The sequence below is a fragment of the Paroedura picta genome, chromosome 5 (assembly GCF_049243985.1).
Source record: "Paroedura picta isolate Pp20150507F chromosome 5, Ppicta_v3.0, whole genome shotgun sequence".
In the NCBI taxonomy this organism is placed as follows: domain Eukaryota; kingdom Metazoa; phylum Chordata; class Lepidosauria; order Squamata; family Gekkonidae; genus Paroedura; species Paroedura picta.
Window position 1 is genome coordinate 17468703 of NC_135373.1, and position 14902 is coordinate 17483604.

At 48.2% G+C, this 14902-nt stretch overlaps 1 protein-coding gene across 1 annotated transcript in view; it reads right to left on the reverse strand.

The window, feature by feature from the left end:
• Nucleotides 1–14902, reverse strand: part of ATP1A3 (ATPase Na+/K+ transporting subunit alpha 3) — a 48499-nt gene that overhangs the window by 18618 nt on the left and 14979 nt on the right. Inside the window, exons 8-11 of the mRNA XM_077336708.1 lie at nucleotides 12629–12897; nucleotides 11286–11484; nucleotides 10985–11094; nucleotides 9045–9179 (exon numbers count right to left, since the gene is read on the reverse strand). Coding sequence (XP_077192823.1) covers nucleotides 9045–9179; nucleotides 10985–11094; nucleotides 11286–11484; nucleotides 12629–12897 — 713 coding nt within the window. The remainder of the gene's footprint in view (nucleotides 1–9044; nucleotides 9180–10984; nucleotides 11095–11285; nucleotides 11485–12628; nucleotides 12898–14902) is intronic.

The window sequence follows — 14902 nt, forward strand, 5'->3', positions numbered from 1 at the left end:
AACAACAACAATAATATAGCAGCAACTGATTTTTGTACCCAGCTTTTCTCCACCGGAAAGAGTCTCAAAGTGGCTTCCAATCCCCTTCCTCACCCCCCAACAGACAACCTGTGAAGCAGGTGAAGCTGAGAGAGCTCTCAGAGAAATGTGATTTGCCCAAGGTCACTCATCTGGCTGCATGAGGAGTACTGGGTCAAGCAAGACTTCCACATCACACAAATCATGGAGCTCTACAAGGAGAGCTGATGCCATATGCCAGGGGTAGTCAAACTGCGGCCCTCCAGATGTCCGTGGACTACAATCCCCAGGAGCCCCTGCCAGCGAATGCTGGCAGGGGCTCCTGGGAATTGTAGTCCACGGACATCTGGAGGGCCGCAGTTTGACTACCCCTGCCATATGCAGAATTAGATCTTGTGTCTCAAGTTCCAACGGCCGGTGGTGGGGAGAAGTGTCATATTTTTAATGGGCTCTCAGTGTTAAAAAAAATTCCTTGTTTGCAGTCAACTAGCGCATCAAGCTGTTCTGAACCAGTCTCCCCTAAGGACTACAGTTTGGTGTAGCGGTTAGGAGTGCGGACTTCTAATTTGGCATGCCGGGTTCGATTCTGCATTCCCCCACATGCAGCCGGCTGGGTGACCTTGGGCTCACCACAGCACTGATAAAGCTGTTCTGACTGAGCAGTGATATCAGGGCTCTCTGGGCCTCACCCACCTCACAGGGTGTCTGTTGTGGGGAGAGGAATGGGAAGGCGACTGTAAGCCACTTTGAGCCTCCTTCGGGTAGAGAAAAGCAACATATAAGAACCAGCTCTTCTTCTTCTTCTACTACTACTACATTTTCTGCATGGAACGCGACATGACATATCTCTCAGTCTGGGTCTCAATGGCACAGTGGGAACGCAACACAGATGCCTAACAGCTCTGCATGGGCACATGCCCAGGTTGCATGGAACTTAAGCAGTGCTGTGAGCCAAATTGCCCAGAAGTCTCTCCAACCTGCTTCCCAAGCCCAGATGAAGGAGGTCTGGTTGTGCTGTCACGGTGCTGAGCCAAAGGCAATCGGTATGTGCCCAGAGGCACTTTCACTTACAGAGAGCTGTTTTGCTGGCTATTGTTAGAACAGAAGGCCTTGTGCCAGATTAAGAAAAGACGAGGAGACTGGCTCGCTTCCTAGATATGCATTTAGTTATAAACAGGGAGATAACTACTGAGGAAGACATAGGGTGCTTTCACACACACACGAAATAATCTACTTTTGATATACCTGGCAGGTGGATTTTGCTGTTTGAAATGTGTCAGGACCTAGGAGCCCCAGATTCAAATCCTTGCATTGCCCTAGAAGCTTGCTGGGTAAAAAGGTAAAAGTAAAGGTATCCCCTGTGCAAGCACCAAGTCATGGGTTGACGCCCTCGAGCGTTTTCATGGAGATTCAATACGGGGTGGTTTGCCAGTGCCTTCCCCAGTCATTACCGTTTACCCCCCAGCAAGCTGGGTACTCATTTTACCGACCTCGGAAGGATGGAAGGCTGAGTCAACCTTGAGCTGGCTGCTGGGATTGAACTCCCAGCCTCATGGGCAGAGCTTTCAGACAGCTGCCTTACCACTCTGCACCACAAGAGGCTCTTGCTTGCTGGGTAACCTTGGGCAAATCACACACTCTGTTTAAACTACAGGGCTGATGTTGTGGGGAAAGAGAGGAGAATGATGTAAAGAGCTCCAGGTCCCCCATTAGGGGAAAAGGCAAGACTATCAATGAAACAGTAAGTAAGAAATAGGGTTACGGCGAGTATTTCTGCAGGATCTCTTTCATTATTTGTACTATGTCTCTGCAAACAGCCCAGATTACCTCCTTCTGCCAGTTCTACATTTTGCTGCAAACTGGGATTCAGCATCAAAAATAACTTTTTAAATATCTGTATTTGTCAAACACTAGCCTGGGGGCTGGAGCCACGCCAAACCCTTACAGGTAGCCAGATTCTGTTACAGACTCAGAATCACATTTGTGAGGCAAGGCATGATTTGGACTGTGTGGGATAACCGAGGGCTCGGACTGAGAAAAAATACACTTGCGGGAAGATCCACTCAGAAATAAGAGTGGTGGTGGTAATTTATGCAAAAGACACCTCGAGTCTCCGACATTTGTCAGTTCTGTACCCATAAAAACTTGAGCCCCATTTCTGCCCTTAGTTAAAATGGGCCTGACCACCAGAGGTCAGAGAGACTTGCCTGCATGGCAAGATGGTTAACTGGCCGTTTCCGATCCAAATTATAACAAAAAGAAAGAGAAAAAATGTGCAAAAGGATTAAGAATCTTTAATGGTTGAATAACCCCATACTAAACCTATAATATGAATTGCACTCTGTACACACCTTGTGAAATTGTAGTATTTGTTAATGCTGGTTTAAATGTTATATGTAACAACAACAAATTATAAATTGCCTTCTGTACATGCTCTGTGAAATTGTCCTGCATTTTATAAATTTTTAAATATGATGTATTTAATCTTCTTCAGCAAGCTTTAATTGGCCTACATGATGCGCTTAATATATTTTATGTTTTATGTTATTAGTTGAGTAAATTCCCCCTGATGAAGCTGAATGCACAATGGGTAAAAAGGGGGTATTCAATCATTAAAGATTTTTTATTATTTATTTATTTATTTATTTATTTTCGCATTTGTATACCGCCACTCTCCATTCAAACTCATGGCGGTTCACAATAAAACAATAAACACCAGTACAACCCCCTAAAAATCCCTTAAACAATAAAAACCAGTACAACGCCTTTCTCTGCAATTTGGCTTGGCGTGGCCTAGGGCAGGTGTAGTCAACCTGTGGTCCTCCAGATGTCCATGGACTACAATTCCCATGAGCCCCTGCCAGCAAATGCTGGACATGGACATCTGGAGGACCACAGGTTGACTACCCCTGGCCTAGGGATTCCGGTCCCCAGGTAGGGCCTGGGGATCCCCTGGAATTACAGCTCCTCTCCACAATACAAAGATCAGTTCCCCTGGAGGAAATGGATGCTTGTCAGGATGGGCTCCATAGCATCCGACTCCACTGAGGTCCCTTCCTGCCCCCAAATCTACCCACTCCCGGATCCACCCCCAAAATCTCCAGGTATTTCCCAACCTGTAGCTGGCAATCCAGCTGTTTCTTTTCATAGTCTAAATCAGGGGTGGTCAAACTGTGGCCCTCCAGATGTCCATGGACTACAATTCCCATGAGCCCCGGCCAGCATTTGCTGGCCGGGGCTCATGGGAGTTGTGGTCCATGGACATCTGGAGGGCTGCAGTTTGACTACCCCTGGTCTAAATAATAAAAAATACACTCAGCTTGCCTCTTTTTCTTTCTTTCTTTCTTTCTTTCTTTCTTTCTTTCTTTCTTTCTTTCTTTCTTTCTTTCTTTCTTTCTTTCTTTCTTTCTTTCTTTCTTTCTACAGCTAGATTTTGTGTGTTTGTGTGTATATATGTACACACACACACAAGTACATTACAAAGGCGTGTGGAAAGATGTCACTTGGAAAGGCGGAGGGAAATGTCATTTGTGTCTGAGGTGAATCGAACGGCTCCTGTTTCCCCCTTTTATCGCTCCAGGAAGCCGCTGAAGGGCTTCAGTTTTAATTGGCCATTTTAAAAGTGGAATCTCGTGACAGTTTACGGGCAGTCAACGGGACTAGGAAATCCGGACTCCAGTGGATGGCTGTGCCAGCGTCACATCAACATCGACCCGGGGGGGGGGGGAGGCAGTGCTCAACACCCTTCAGAGCAAAAAGCCTCCCCACCCGCCCCCACCCCCTTTCTGGCACTGTCCATCACGGCTGATCATTCCAGACGGCTGCCCAACAGGAATCCTATCTAATCCTCTCCAGCTGTCCTCGATGGGGACAGGATTAAGGCTGACGGGCCTGAGAATCCAGGAATGGGGGACTATCGGGATCATGCTGTCCTTGCCATGGGAACAGCAAAGTTCAGAGCCAGACCAGGCTGGGATCCACCTATCAGAAAGGTGTTTTGCATCTTGGGATCGGGATTCAGGAAGGGAGTGCATGTTCTGCCACCAGCTTAGTGGGAAGGAAAGAGCAGATATAGCATTGCCATGTACCTCGGGCAACGGCAGGGGGGTGAAGAGGAAGGGCTGCCCGATCCAGGCTGGGCAAGTGCTGGAGATTTGGAGATGGAACCTGAGGAGAATAGACACCTGACTAGAGTACAGTGCCCTATCCACCTTCTAAAACAGAGGTTCTCAACCTTCCTAATGCCGCTACCCCTCAATACAGTTCCTCATGATGCAAAGGTTCTTTCACTGAAATTAAACCCAAACTGACCAATGGCGTGAAGAGCCATTGTTCATGATTGCATATAAACTGGTTTTTACCCGGGGTTTCTCAGTTCACCTCTGCTTCTTGTCCCACCATGCCCATCTCACTCGTTTCCACGGCTCCAGACAGATGAATGCTCTATCTTGATCTACCCCGGCCAAGCTCCTCGCTCTACCGTGACCCTTGTGAAAGGGTCGTTCGACCCCCAAAGGGGTCCTGACCCCCAGGTTGAGAACCACTGCTCTAAAAGCACCCATTTTCTTGTCGTGTGAAGAAGAGCTGTAATTCCAGGGAAACCCCTGGTCCCTCCTGGAGGCTGGTCTTTGTAGACAGATAGGAAGTCAGATCACTTTATTTTAAATGAGGGGGCAATTTCAGAATGGCAGGATGTGATGTAAGCAATACGGTTCTGCAGTGAGTTCAGACTGGGTTTAGGGAATTTGTCCTCACGCTATGCATAAACCTAAGGCTGCTGGAGGTGAGGACAAGCAGGGTTGCCAACTCCTGCTTGGGATCTACCTGGCAATTTGGGGGATGGAGCCTGGGGAGGACAGGGATTTCAGCAGAGTATAAGGTCATAGCGTCCTTCCTCCAAAGCAGCCATTTTCTCCTGGAATTCGAATGGAAATCAGATCAATTGTAATTCCAGGCGGTATCCAGGTACCACCTGGAGGATGGCAACCCAAAGAATAACCTCTAGATGAAAATTTTGATGAAAGCATCGGATGCCTTCAGGGAGGGGTGGTCTATCAACAGCTAACATGCACAACAGTCAAAGCGAACCTCTAAGACAGGGGTGGCCAAACGGTGGCTCACCAGTTATCCATGGACTACGATTCCCACGAGCCCCTGCTACTGGCAGGGGCTCATGGGAATTGTAGTCCACATACATCTGGAGAAACGCAGTTTGACCACCCTTGCTGCAGTCAGTCCCAGTTCTCACGAATAACGGGTGGTGAAAATAGGAGAGTGGGCATAGCAGAAATAGTGTAAGACTATTAATGTTTTAGCATGCTTGTATTTTGAGTAAAAACGATATCGCTAATTGAGTTTGCTGGTGTCCTCTGTAAAGTTTTTATCTCCCACACGTGGCATTGCATTTTATGGCCACAGGAATAAATAGATTCATGTAGAATCTATTTATCTATCAGTGTTGACTAGCCATGGTGACCAAGGTCGCTAACCCTCTGAATCCCAGAGCCAGGAGGCAACCTCAGGGGAAGGCCTTGACCTCTTTGCTCTGTTGTTGGCCCTCCAGAGGAACTGGCTAGCCACTGTGTGAGACGGGATGCTGGACTAGACCTCTCTGGTCTGATCCAGCAGGGCTCTTCTGAGGTTCTTATGGAACACAAGGCCCAGCCCAACAAAGTGACAAGTCAAATCACACCCTTATAAAAAATGAATTTGACACCTCTGGGCTAGAATGTGAGGAGGCAACTGTGGCTATGTCTGCATGGGCAGCATTTCTTCTTGGATGTGAATGTTTTCCAGGAAAACGTCACACTTCTGATACTCAGAGCAGACCAGGTTGATTCCTAGAAGAGAGTAGAGACCAGGAAATTTCCAATTCTGATTCCAGGGGTCCTGCTGAGTCTTGTTCAGGGGACAGGCTGAGGGTTTAGGAAGACACAGTGACTTCATGAACGCCTCTGCCTGCTTGGCAGCACAGCACCACGAAATCCACTCAGAGTTCCCTGGAGGAACACTGCGGTGCGAATGCACCAACGCACAAAGCTCTTGGATTATAACTAAGAGCCGTCTCCATATCCCTGCAGAGAGAGGCTTAGAACAAGAGCGCTTTCCGTCTGCTGAAAAGTGTGTGAAATCAATGCACAGTGGGGGGGGGGGAGGGAATCAGGAGTGTGCCAGATGGCCCAGATGGCCCACCCCTCAGCGCCACTCATCGATTGCTCCTCTGTGCCTACGCACATGGAAGATATACATCCTCATGCAGACCATGTGCCCTAATGAGCAAGCAGGCGCATGGAGAGTCAGGGCGGGGCCTGCTGCTGTGATCCTAATTCCGTTCCTCCGTGTGTCGAATCCACCCAGTTGAGTATCTGAAACGAGCTAAGGTGGTACCTCCTACAGAATAATGGAGGAAGGCTCAGAATAGTTGCTATTGCAACCAGAACTCAGTTGGGAAGGAAACCTGACAGGACCCTGGCAGTGAGGCAGGGCCCAAATTATATTTCCTATCCAGGTCCTTGTTTACCTAAGGGCCAGATGTCCCTCTCACAGAGATTTCTAGATAGCACCTGAGCACGTTGCCACACAAATGACTCAGAGGTGGCCACGGCTCTCTCACAGAGAAGAAAGTTCCAGAGAAAGGGCCTTGGAGGGAGCTGAAGGGAACATACAGTGGCCATTTTGAGCGAAGGGAAACGTTATGTGAAAAAAGATTCTGGAACAGAGGACAATAATGCCGTAGTGTTATTTATAGGTTAATGCAAAGAGAATATTAAGACCTGTTAGAGAGAAGATTCTAGATTAGGGTTGCTAAGGTTCCTTAGCCTGGATGCAGTTCCCCGCTTTCCGGACACACCTCGCCCCTGAACCTCTCCCCCTCGGGTTCGCCAGAGAAGTGGGATGCTCTGTTCTGGGTGCAATAATGTTAGAAGTTAATTCTACCATAGAGTTGGTCCCACCCCTGATGTACCGACATCACTTCTAGCTGACATCAGCACATTGCAACATTCCTCCCCGGTCCCAGAAAGTACCCCCCATCCCCCAGAGGCAGAACCAAAGGACCTGGCAACCCTATTCTAGATATGGCCTAAGAACATCAGTCACCATGCAAATGGGTCACCTGTGGCCACTGCCTTCTCAAAGAGAAGAAAATTCTAGAGAACTCAAGGAGGCTGAAGGGAAAAGATGGCAGCCATTTTGAATGAAGGGGAAAGTTACATAAAGGAAGAACCTAGAAGTGAAGGAGATAATGCTGTTCTTTTTAGACAAGGCTTGAGTACATCAATTGCCATATGAATGGGTTACACATAGCCACAGAGATGAAACTTCTAGTGAACTGGCCTTCAAGGGAGCTGAAGGGGACATATTGGTAGCCATTTTGAGTGCAGGGAAAAGTCACATGAAAGAAGATTCTGGACTTGGGGGGGGGACTCGAATGCTGTAGTGTTATTTATATGTGAACATGAAGAGAATTTACAAATTTATGCACAAGGCAGACAGAGTGGATAGAGAAAACTTTTCCCTCAGTTTCCCTGAACACTAGGACTCAAGGGCATCCAGTGTGACAGGCAGCAGACAGAGAGTTGGACCACAAGGAAGTATTTCTTTACACAGCGAGTGTGAAGCGTCTGGCCTGAGGATGTGGAAATGGCTGCTGGCACCTTTAAAACTGGCCTAGACAGGTTCATGGAGGAGAGATCTATCGGCAGCTACAACCACGTTGCCTCTAGGGAACCTTCACATTCAGGAGCAGTCAACCTCTCAATCTGAAATCCAGGAGACAACATTAGGGGAAGACCTCGGCCTCTATGCCCTGCTTGTTAGCCCTCTAGGGCAGGTGTAGGCAACCTGTGGTCCTCCAGATGTCCATGAACTACAATTCCCATGAGCCCCTGCCAGAGAATGCTGGCAGAGGTTCATGGGAATTGTAGTCCATGTACATCTGGAGGGCCGCAGTTTGACTACCCCTGCTCTAGGGCAATTACTGGCCCCTGTGAGAGACAGGATGCTGGATGAGACGGACCCTGGGTTTGATCCAGCAGGGCTCTTCTCACGCTCATTTTGAGGGCTGGCTTGAGAATTTAGGGTTGCCACCTCCAGATTGAAAACAACCTGGAGATTGGGGGGAGGGGCTGAGAGGTTTGGGAAGGAATTTCATAGAGCCCACCCTCCAAAGCAGTGAACTGGTCTTCTGTCGGCTGGAGATAAGTGGTCATATCAGAATACCTCTAGCTACCATGTGGAGGCTGCCAAACACAAAGACCGTGAGAGGCAAATATATAATGAAGTTCCAAATTTGTTTTGTGGTTGTAAGAACTTCGATCAAGGCTTCCTTATTTTAACTTGTTTCTAAGAACACCCTGATAACTAACTGATCAAGAATTCAACAGTTTCCGGTAACGTCAGTGAGAGTTCGACAGGAGTCTGTGCCTTCTAGAGATATAATTGGAAGTCTGGTGAAGCGTTAACAGAAACGGTTTAATTTGTGATAAGGTAGTCATAAGGGAGTTCTCGAGGAGCAAGTTAATAAACCTGGAGCTTCCGTTATATATTTGAAGAAGAGATGGTTCTTATATGCCGCTTTTCTCTACCCGAAGGACTTTCAGAGCGGCTTACAGTGGTTTTCCCTTTCCTCTTCCCACAGCAGACACCCTGTGAGGGAGGTGAGGCTGAGGGAGCCCTGATGTTACTGAAGAAGAGTTGGTTCTTATATGCCGCTTTTTTCTACCTGACTGAGTCTCAAAGTGGCTTACATTTGCCTTCCCTTTCCTCTCCCTACAGCAGACACCCTGTGAGGGAGGTGAGGCTGAGAGAGCCCTGATATTCCTGCTCTGTCACAACAGCCTTATCAGTGCTGTGGCGAGCCCAGGGTCACCCAGCTGGCAGCATGTGAGGGAGCAAGGAATCAAACCCTGCCACTCCTGGTCTTAATTTGCCACTCCTGGTCATCCTGTTCAGCAACCCATACCATGTGGCTAATTTATATTTAGGATAACCACCTGGAGGTTGTCAATCCTACTGAGAAGCCATACCTGGTATTTGTTTGTGGAGTTGAAGGGAATCTCGGCCACCTTTTTGTTTTTCTCCCTCATGAGTTTGACGGAGCCAGACGAGAGCTCGATGCATTTCAGAAGGGCCGACTCAGAAGCATCTCCTGCTACATCACGCTGTGGGACGAAGGGGAAGAGCATTTTAAAGATGGGCCTTGCACAGGATTCCCCTCTCCAGCCGCACCCCCTGGCTGGGCTGCAAGACACGGTCCCTTTCCAGCCTCCCCTCCCCCAAATTACCAACCTCCATATTATTTTTAGCTTGGAAAGAAGATGCAAGAAATTGAAGCAAGTTACCGTACTCCAGCCATTCTCAACTTTTTTACCCTTGAGAACCCCCTGAAACAGTCTTCTGGCTTAAGAACGCTCAGAAGTGGTGCCAGGTCCGGATTTACATGAAAAGAGGCCGAAGGCTATTCCACTTATGTGGCCCTTTCACCTCCCATTTTTAAGTTTGTAAATTACATGAGAGATAATAAAATACATCATTACTGTGATATATATCAATATGTTAAATGAAACATGTTGTGATTGGAACTAACCTTTATAAAAAATGTGGAATATAGGCCCCTTTTGATCTTGAGGCCCTAGGCTGAAGCCTAGTTAGCCTATAGGAAAATCCAGCCCAGAATGGTGCCATTGTGCAGAATATGGTTGGGAAGCAGGGCTGTGTACATGCCCACCCCTCCCCTTCTCACCCCCTCCAGGCCCATCATTGGCCATTTTGGGAGGGAGGGGCAGGTCAACATGACCGTATATGGTCCAATCACCCAAAAAATGTTTAACAAATTTTTTAAAATATAGTAAAAATTAATTAACCCCCATCCATTTGGGAAACCCTTCCAGGGCCGTCAAGAAACCCTTGGTGTTGTTTTAGGTGCGAAGTCGTGTCCGACCCATCACGACCCCATGGACAATGATCCTCCAGTCCTTCCTGTCCTCTACCATTCCCCGGAGTCCATTTAAGTTTGCACCAACTGCTTCATTGACTCCATCCAGCCACCTCTGTCATCTCCTTCTTCTTTTGCCCTCAATCGCTCCCAGCATTAGGCTCTTCTCCAGGGAGTCCTTCCTTCTCATGAGGTGGCCATATTTCAGTTTCATCTTCAGGATCTGGCCTTCTAAGGAGCAGTCAGGGCTGATCTCCTCTATGACTGACCAGTTTGGTCACCTTGCAGTCCAAGGGATTTGCAAGAGTTTTCTCCAGCACCAGAGTTCAAAAGCCTCAATTCTTTGACACTCAGCCTTCCTTATGGTCCAACTTTCACAGCCATACATTGCAACTGGGAAGACCATAGCCTTTACTAGATGCACTTTCATTGGCAGGGTGATGTCTCTGTTTTTTAGGATGCTGTCTAGATTTGCCATAGCTTTCCACCCCAGGAGCTAGCGTCTTTGAATATCATTCCTGCAGTCCCCATCTGCAGTGATCTTGGAGCCTAGGAAAATAAAATCTGTCACTACCTCCATTTCTTCCCCATCTATTTGCCAGGAATTGAGAGGGCCGGATGCCATGATCTTCGTTTTCTTGATGTTGAGTTTCAAGCCAACTTTTGCACTCTCCTCCTTCACCCGCATCAACAGGCTCTTTAGTTCCTCTTCACTTTCTGCCATTAGCGTGATATCATCTGCATATCTGAGGTTGTTGATATTTCTCCCTGCAATCTTGATCCCAATTTGTGACTCATCTAACCCCGCCTTTATCATGATCAAGAAACTCTAGGTTTTCACAAAACACTGGTTGAAAAAGCCTGCCTTACACCCTTCAAAGAACACCCCAAAGAGCACCCTTTATGCCCTTCAAAGAATACTCCAAAACTGATCCCGTCCCTTTGCACCACATCCTGCTCCCACCCCACTCTCCACCCCCCTCCAGCTCTCTATCTACTTTTTCATGGAGGTCTGGATTATTCTGTTCTCACCTTGAGGATGGGAATATTTTCCTGACCCCCTTTGAACACCGCTCGGTTACAAAGACCTGCAATTTTGGACAGGGCCACCCAGGTAGCAGAGCTCTTGTCAAAGGCCGTGCCTACAGGGAAGAGAAAAGGAGATTAAAAGTCACAGCATGAAATTCAAAAAAAAGAGGAAGAGAGTGAGGCATGGCCGCCCACAAAAGAGATAGAACTCAGGTGAAAGGGGCACTCCTTTTCCCCTAGAAGAAACCACTTCCCATCCAAGACAGACAAAGTTGCCCTGTTCTCATCCCCCCAAGGCCCTCACCAGACTGGTCTTCAGTGGTATCAGCTTCATGGATCTGGTTGTCAAACCACATGTGCGCAACAGTCATACGGTTCTGGGTCAGGGTCCCCGTCTTGTCTGAGCAGATGGTGGAAGTGGAGCCCAGGGTCTCCACAGCTTCCAAGTTCTTCACCAAACAGTTCTTGCGTGCCATACGCTTGGCGGTCAGGGTCAGACATACCTGGTAGGAAGAAGAAGAAGAAGAAGAAGAAGAAGAAGAAGAGCTGCCTTTTGTACCCCGCTTTTTACAGCCTGAAGGAGTTTCAAAGTGGCTTACCATTGTCAGCTCCTTCTCTCCCCACAACAGACACTGGGTGAGGTCAGTGAAGCTCAGAGAGCTCTGAGAGATCTATGACTGGCCCAAGGTCACCCAGCCGGCTACATGAGGAGGAGGAATGGATAAACCCACTTCTCCAGATTAAAGGCCACCACTCTGAAACCACTGCACCAATCTAGATCTCAGGAAGGGCAGAAGTCAGCAAGAAGGCAGTAGGAGAACGCATCTGAATCAGGACACATCAGATTTGCAACAGCAGACAGAATGTACAAAACCCAACACTTCTCTATAGCCTTCTGGTCTTCAGATAGTCAACCAAAGAGAAGTGCGGTTGTAGTTCAATGGTAGAGTCTCTGCTTGGCTTGCACAAGGTCCCCGGTTCAATCCCTAGCACCTCCAGGTAAAAGGACCAGGCAGGAGGTGATGGGAAAGACCTCCACCAAAAAACCTGACTCAGTGGCAGAGCCTTTGCTTGGCATGCAAAAGCTCCCTGGTTCAACCCCTGGCATCTTCAGTTAATAGGAACAGGCAGGAGGTTCAAGACCCTCCTCCTGAGACCCTGGAGAGCCACTGCCAGTCTGAGTAAACAATCCTGAATTTAATGGACCAAAGGTCTGATAAGACAACTTCCTGTGTTCATTTGCTACTAAGGAGCCGTGCCTCAGTGGTAGAGCATCTGCTTGGCATGCAGAAGGTCCCAGGTTCAATCCCCAAAGGACCAGGCAGGAGACCCTCCTCCTGAGACCCTGGAGAGCTGCTACCAGTCTGAGAAGAGAATACTGATCTCAATGGACCGAGGGTCTGATTCGGTATGAGGCAGCTTCATATGTTCAGGATCAGAACCTGGGTCCCTGCCAGTAGGTTTCACCTACTCCTGGCTGAAACCGCCTCCTGTCTTTTCCCTCCCCCTTGAGTCTGCATGTGAACAAGGGTGGTGATGTCACTTCTGGTGCCATGTCACTTCTGGAGGGCGTGGCCAGCTGACATCACGTCCGGGGCTCCTCAAAGCCTGAAGAAATTATTTCAGGGGCTCCTCCGTGGTACTTACAGTGACAGTAGCCAGCAGCCCTTCAGGGACGTTGGCCACAATGATGCCGATGAGGAAGATGACGGCTTCCAGCCAGCTGTAGCCCAGAATTAAGGAGAGGACGAAGAAGGAGACCCCCAGGAAGACAGCCACGCCGGTGATGAGCTGGATGAAGTGTTCGATTTCCACTGCGATGGGGGTCTTGCCGACCTCCAGACCCGAGGCCAGGGTGGCAATCCGGCCCATCACGGTGCGATCACCAGTGGCTATGACGACACCCCGTGCTGTGCCTAGAAGGACAGAAGGACAGCTTCACTGGCATCTCAGCATGACAAACTTTAATTAATTAATTAATTCATTCATTCATTTCTGACACTTTCTCCCCAACAGGGGCCTGAAGCAGCTTACATCACTCTCGCCTCCTCTATTTTACCTTCACAACAGCCCAGTGAGGTAGGCTCAGCTGAGAATGTGTGACTGACCTGAGGTCCCCCAGATGTGGTGATTCCAACCTGGGTCTCCCAGATCCTAATCTGACACGCTGGCCACAACACCACACTGACTGTCTTATGTTGGTGCTGTGCTCATTTCCGATACCTAATACCATGACCAGTGTGCTCTGTCAGCTGTATGGGTGAGAGGCCACTTATTAACATAACAGCAGCAGTCTGTGGCCCTCCTTGACAAAAAACACCTCCCAGAGGAGGGATCCCCAACCAGGGATCTGAGGAGCCCCTGAGGTTCGTGGCCGCTCTGGAGGGGGTCCACAGCCTACCCCTCTTGCCTTGATGGACTCTGCCACCAGCTTGGGAACTGGAAGTCCTTCTACAGCCTGCCTGTTAACGCAGGAGGTGATATCCCTTCTGGTAGCATTAGGAACGCAAAGGTTAAGCTGCAAAAATGATTTTACAAATATTTCTTACCTAGAGTGCACTAATTCAACATATTAAAAACATAAGCATCATGATTTAAAACATCACACTTCTAACTACACATGGAATAGGCCAACACAGAATAGACCCCGAGGGGTCGAAAGGCTTGCTGGGTGGAAAAGAAAAATCTGTTGCTCCAACGAGTCTTTTTCCGACCCACGAGGGAATGCACTCTTGACTGAGAGCTGAGTAAAAGCTGAGAGTGGCGGCTTCAGCAAGTACAAATTTTAGACGGAGGGCTCCAAATCAGACACCTTAGAAAGACTAGATGGAGCAGCACCCAGCAGATCTTTCTTTGCCACCCAGCAAGACTTCCGATTAGGGTTGGGCACTTTGGTATCCGAAGCAGCCGTGGAGCTGGCTGCTTTGAGCGGTGACGACTATTTCGGACGCCAAAGCACCCAACCCTACTTCTGATGTTGATTTTAGACATGGGTGCATTCCTCACAATAATTTGGCCACTGAGGAAGACCCCTCGGGGTCAAAACACGTTTGGTCCATTCTGTGTTGGTCTAGTCCAGGGGTAGTCAAACTGCGGCCCTCCAGATGTCCATGGACTACAATTCCCAGAAGCCCCTGCCAGGATTCGCTGGCAGGGGCTTCTGGGAATTGTAGTCCATGGACATCTGGAGGGCCGCAGTTTGACTACCCCTGGTCTAGTCCATGTGCAGTTAGAAGTGTGTTGTTTTTAAATTATGATGACTATGTTTTTAGTATGCTGAATTAGTGCACTTTATTCAATAAATATTTGTTAAAAAATCAGTCTGGCGACTCAACCTTTGGGTTCCGAACTTTTCCAGTTAGGTTGGTTTTCGGTTTCCCTTTTCGGTTTTGGTCCCTTCTGGCAGAAGGGGGGGGCATGGCAGAGAGGCTTGGCCAGCTGACCACTTCCGGGGTAGCCCGAGAAATTATGTCAGGGGCTCCTCCACGGTGGAAAGGTTGAGAATGGCTGTCCTAGAGACACTCAGCCTGGGAAGATTTATTGACAGTGCCAAGGTTCTGGGTGGTGATGAGATTAACAGAGGCTGCCGTGATGCTTTTAACTTATTAATAGGCTTTTAAATTTGTTATAATGTTATTGTTGACGTTTAATGTTTTATTGTTGTTTTAATTGCTTGTATTGGTAAATTATGCATGTACATCACCCTGAGCCGGTCTCAGAAGGGTAGTTTAGAAATTTAATACATAATAGTAATAATTTGCCATTTTTAAGATTACAGAAGTTCTATTCTGCTCAAGATATGAACTGCTCCATGCAGTGGGAGGGGGGGGATTAGAGGAAAGATGGACCATGACCTCTCCCAAGGAATCCTGGGAATTGTATTTCAGGAAGAGTTAGAGGCATCTGTTAGAAATGTCTGCC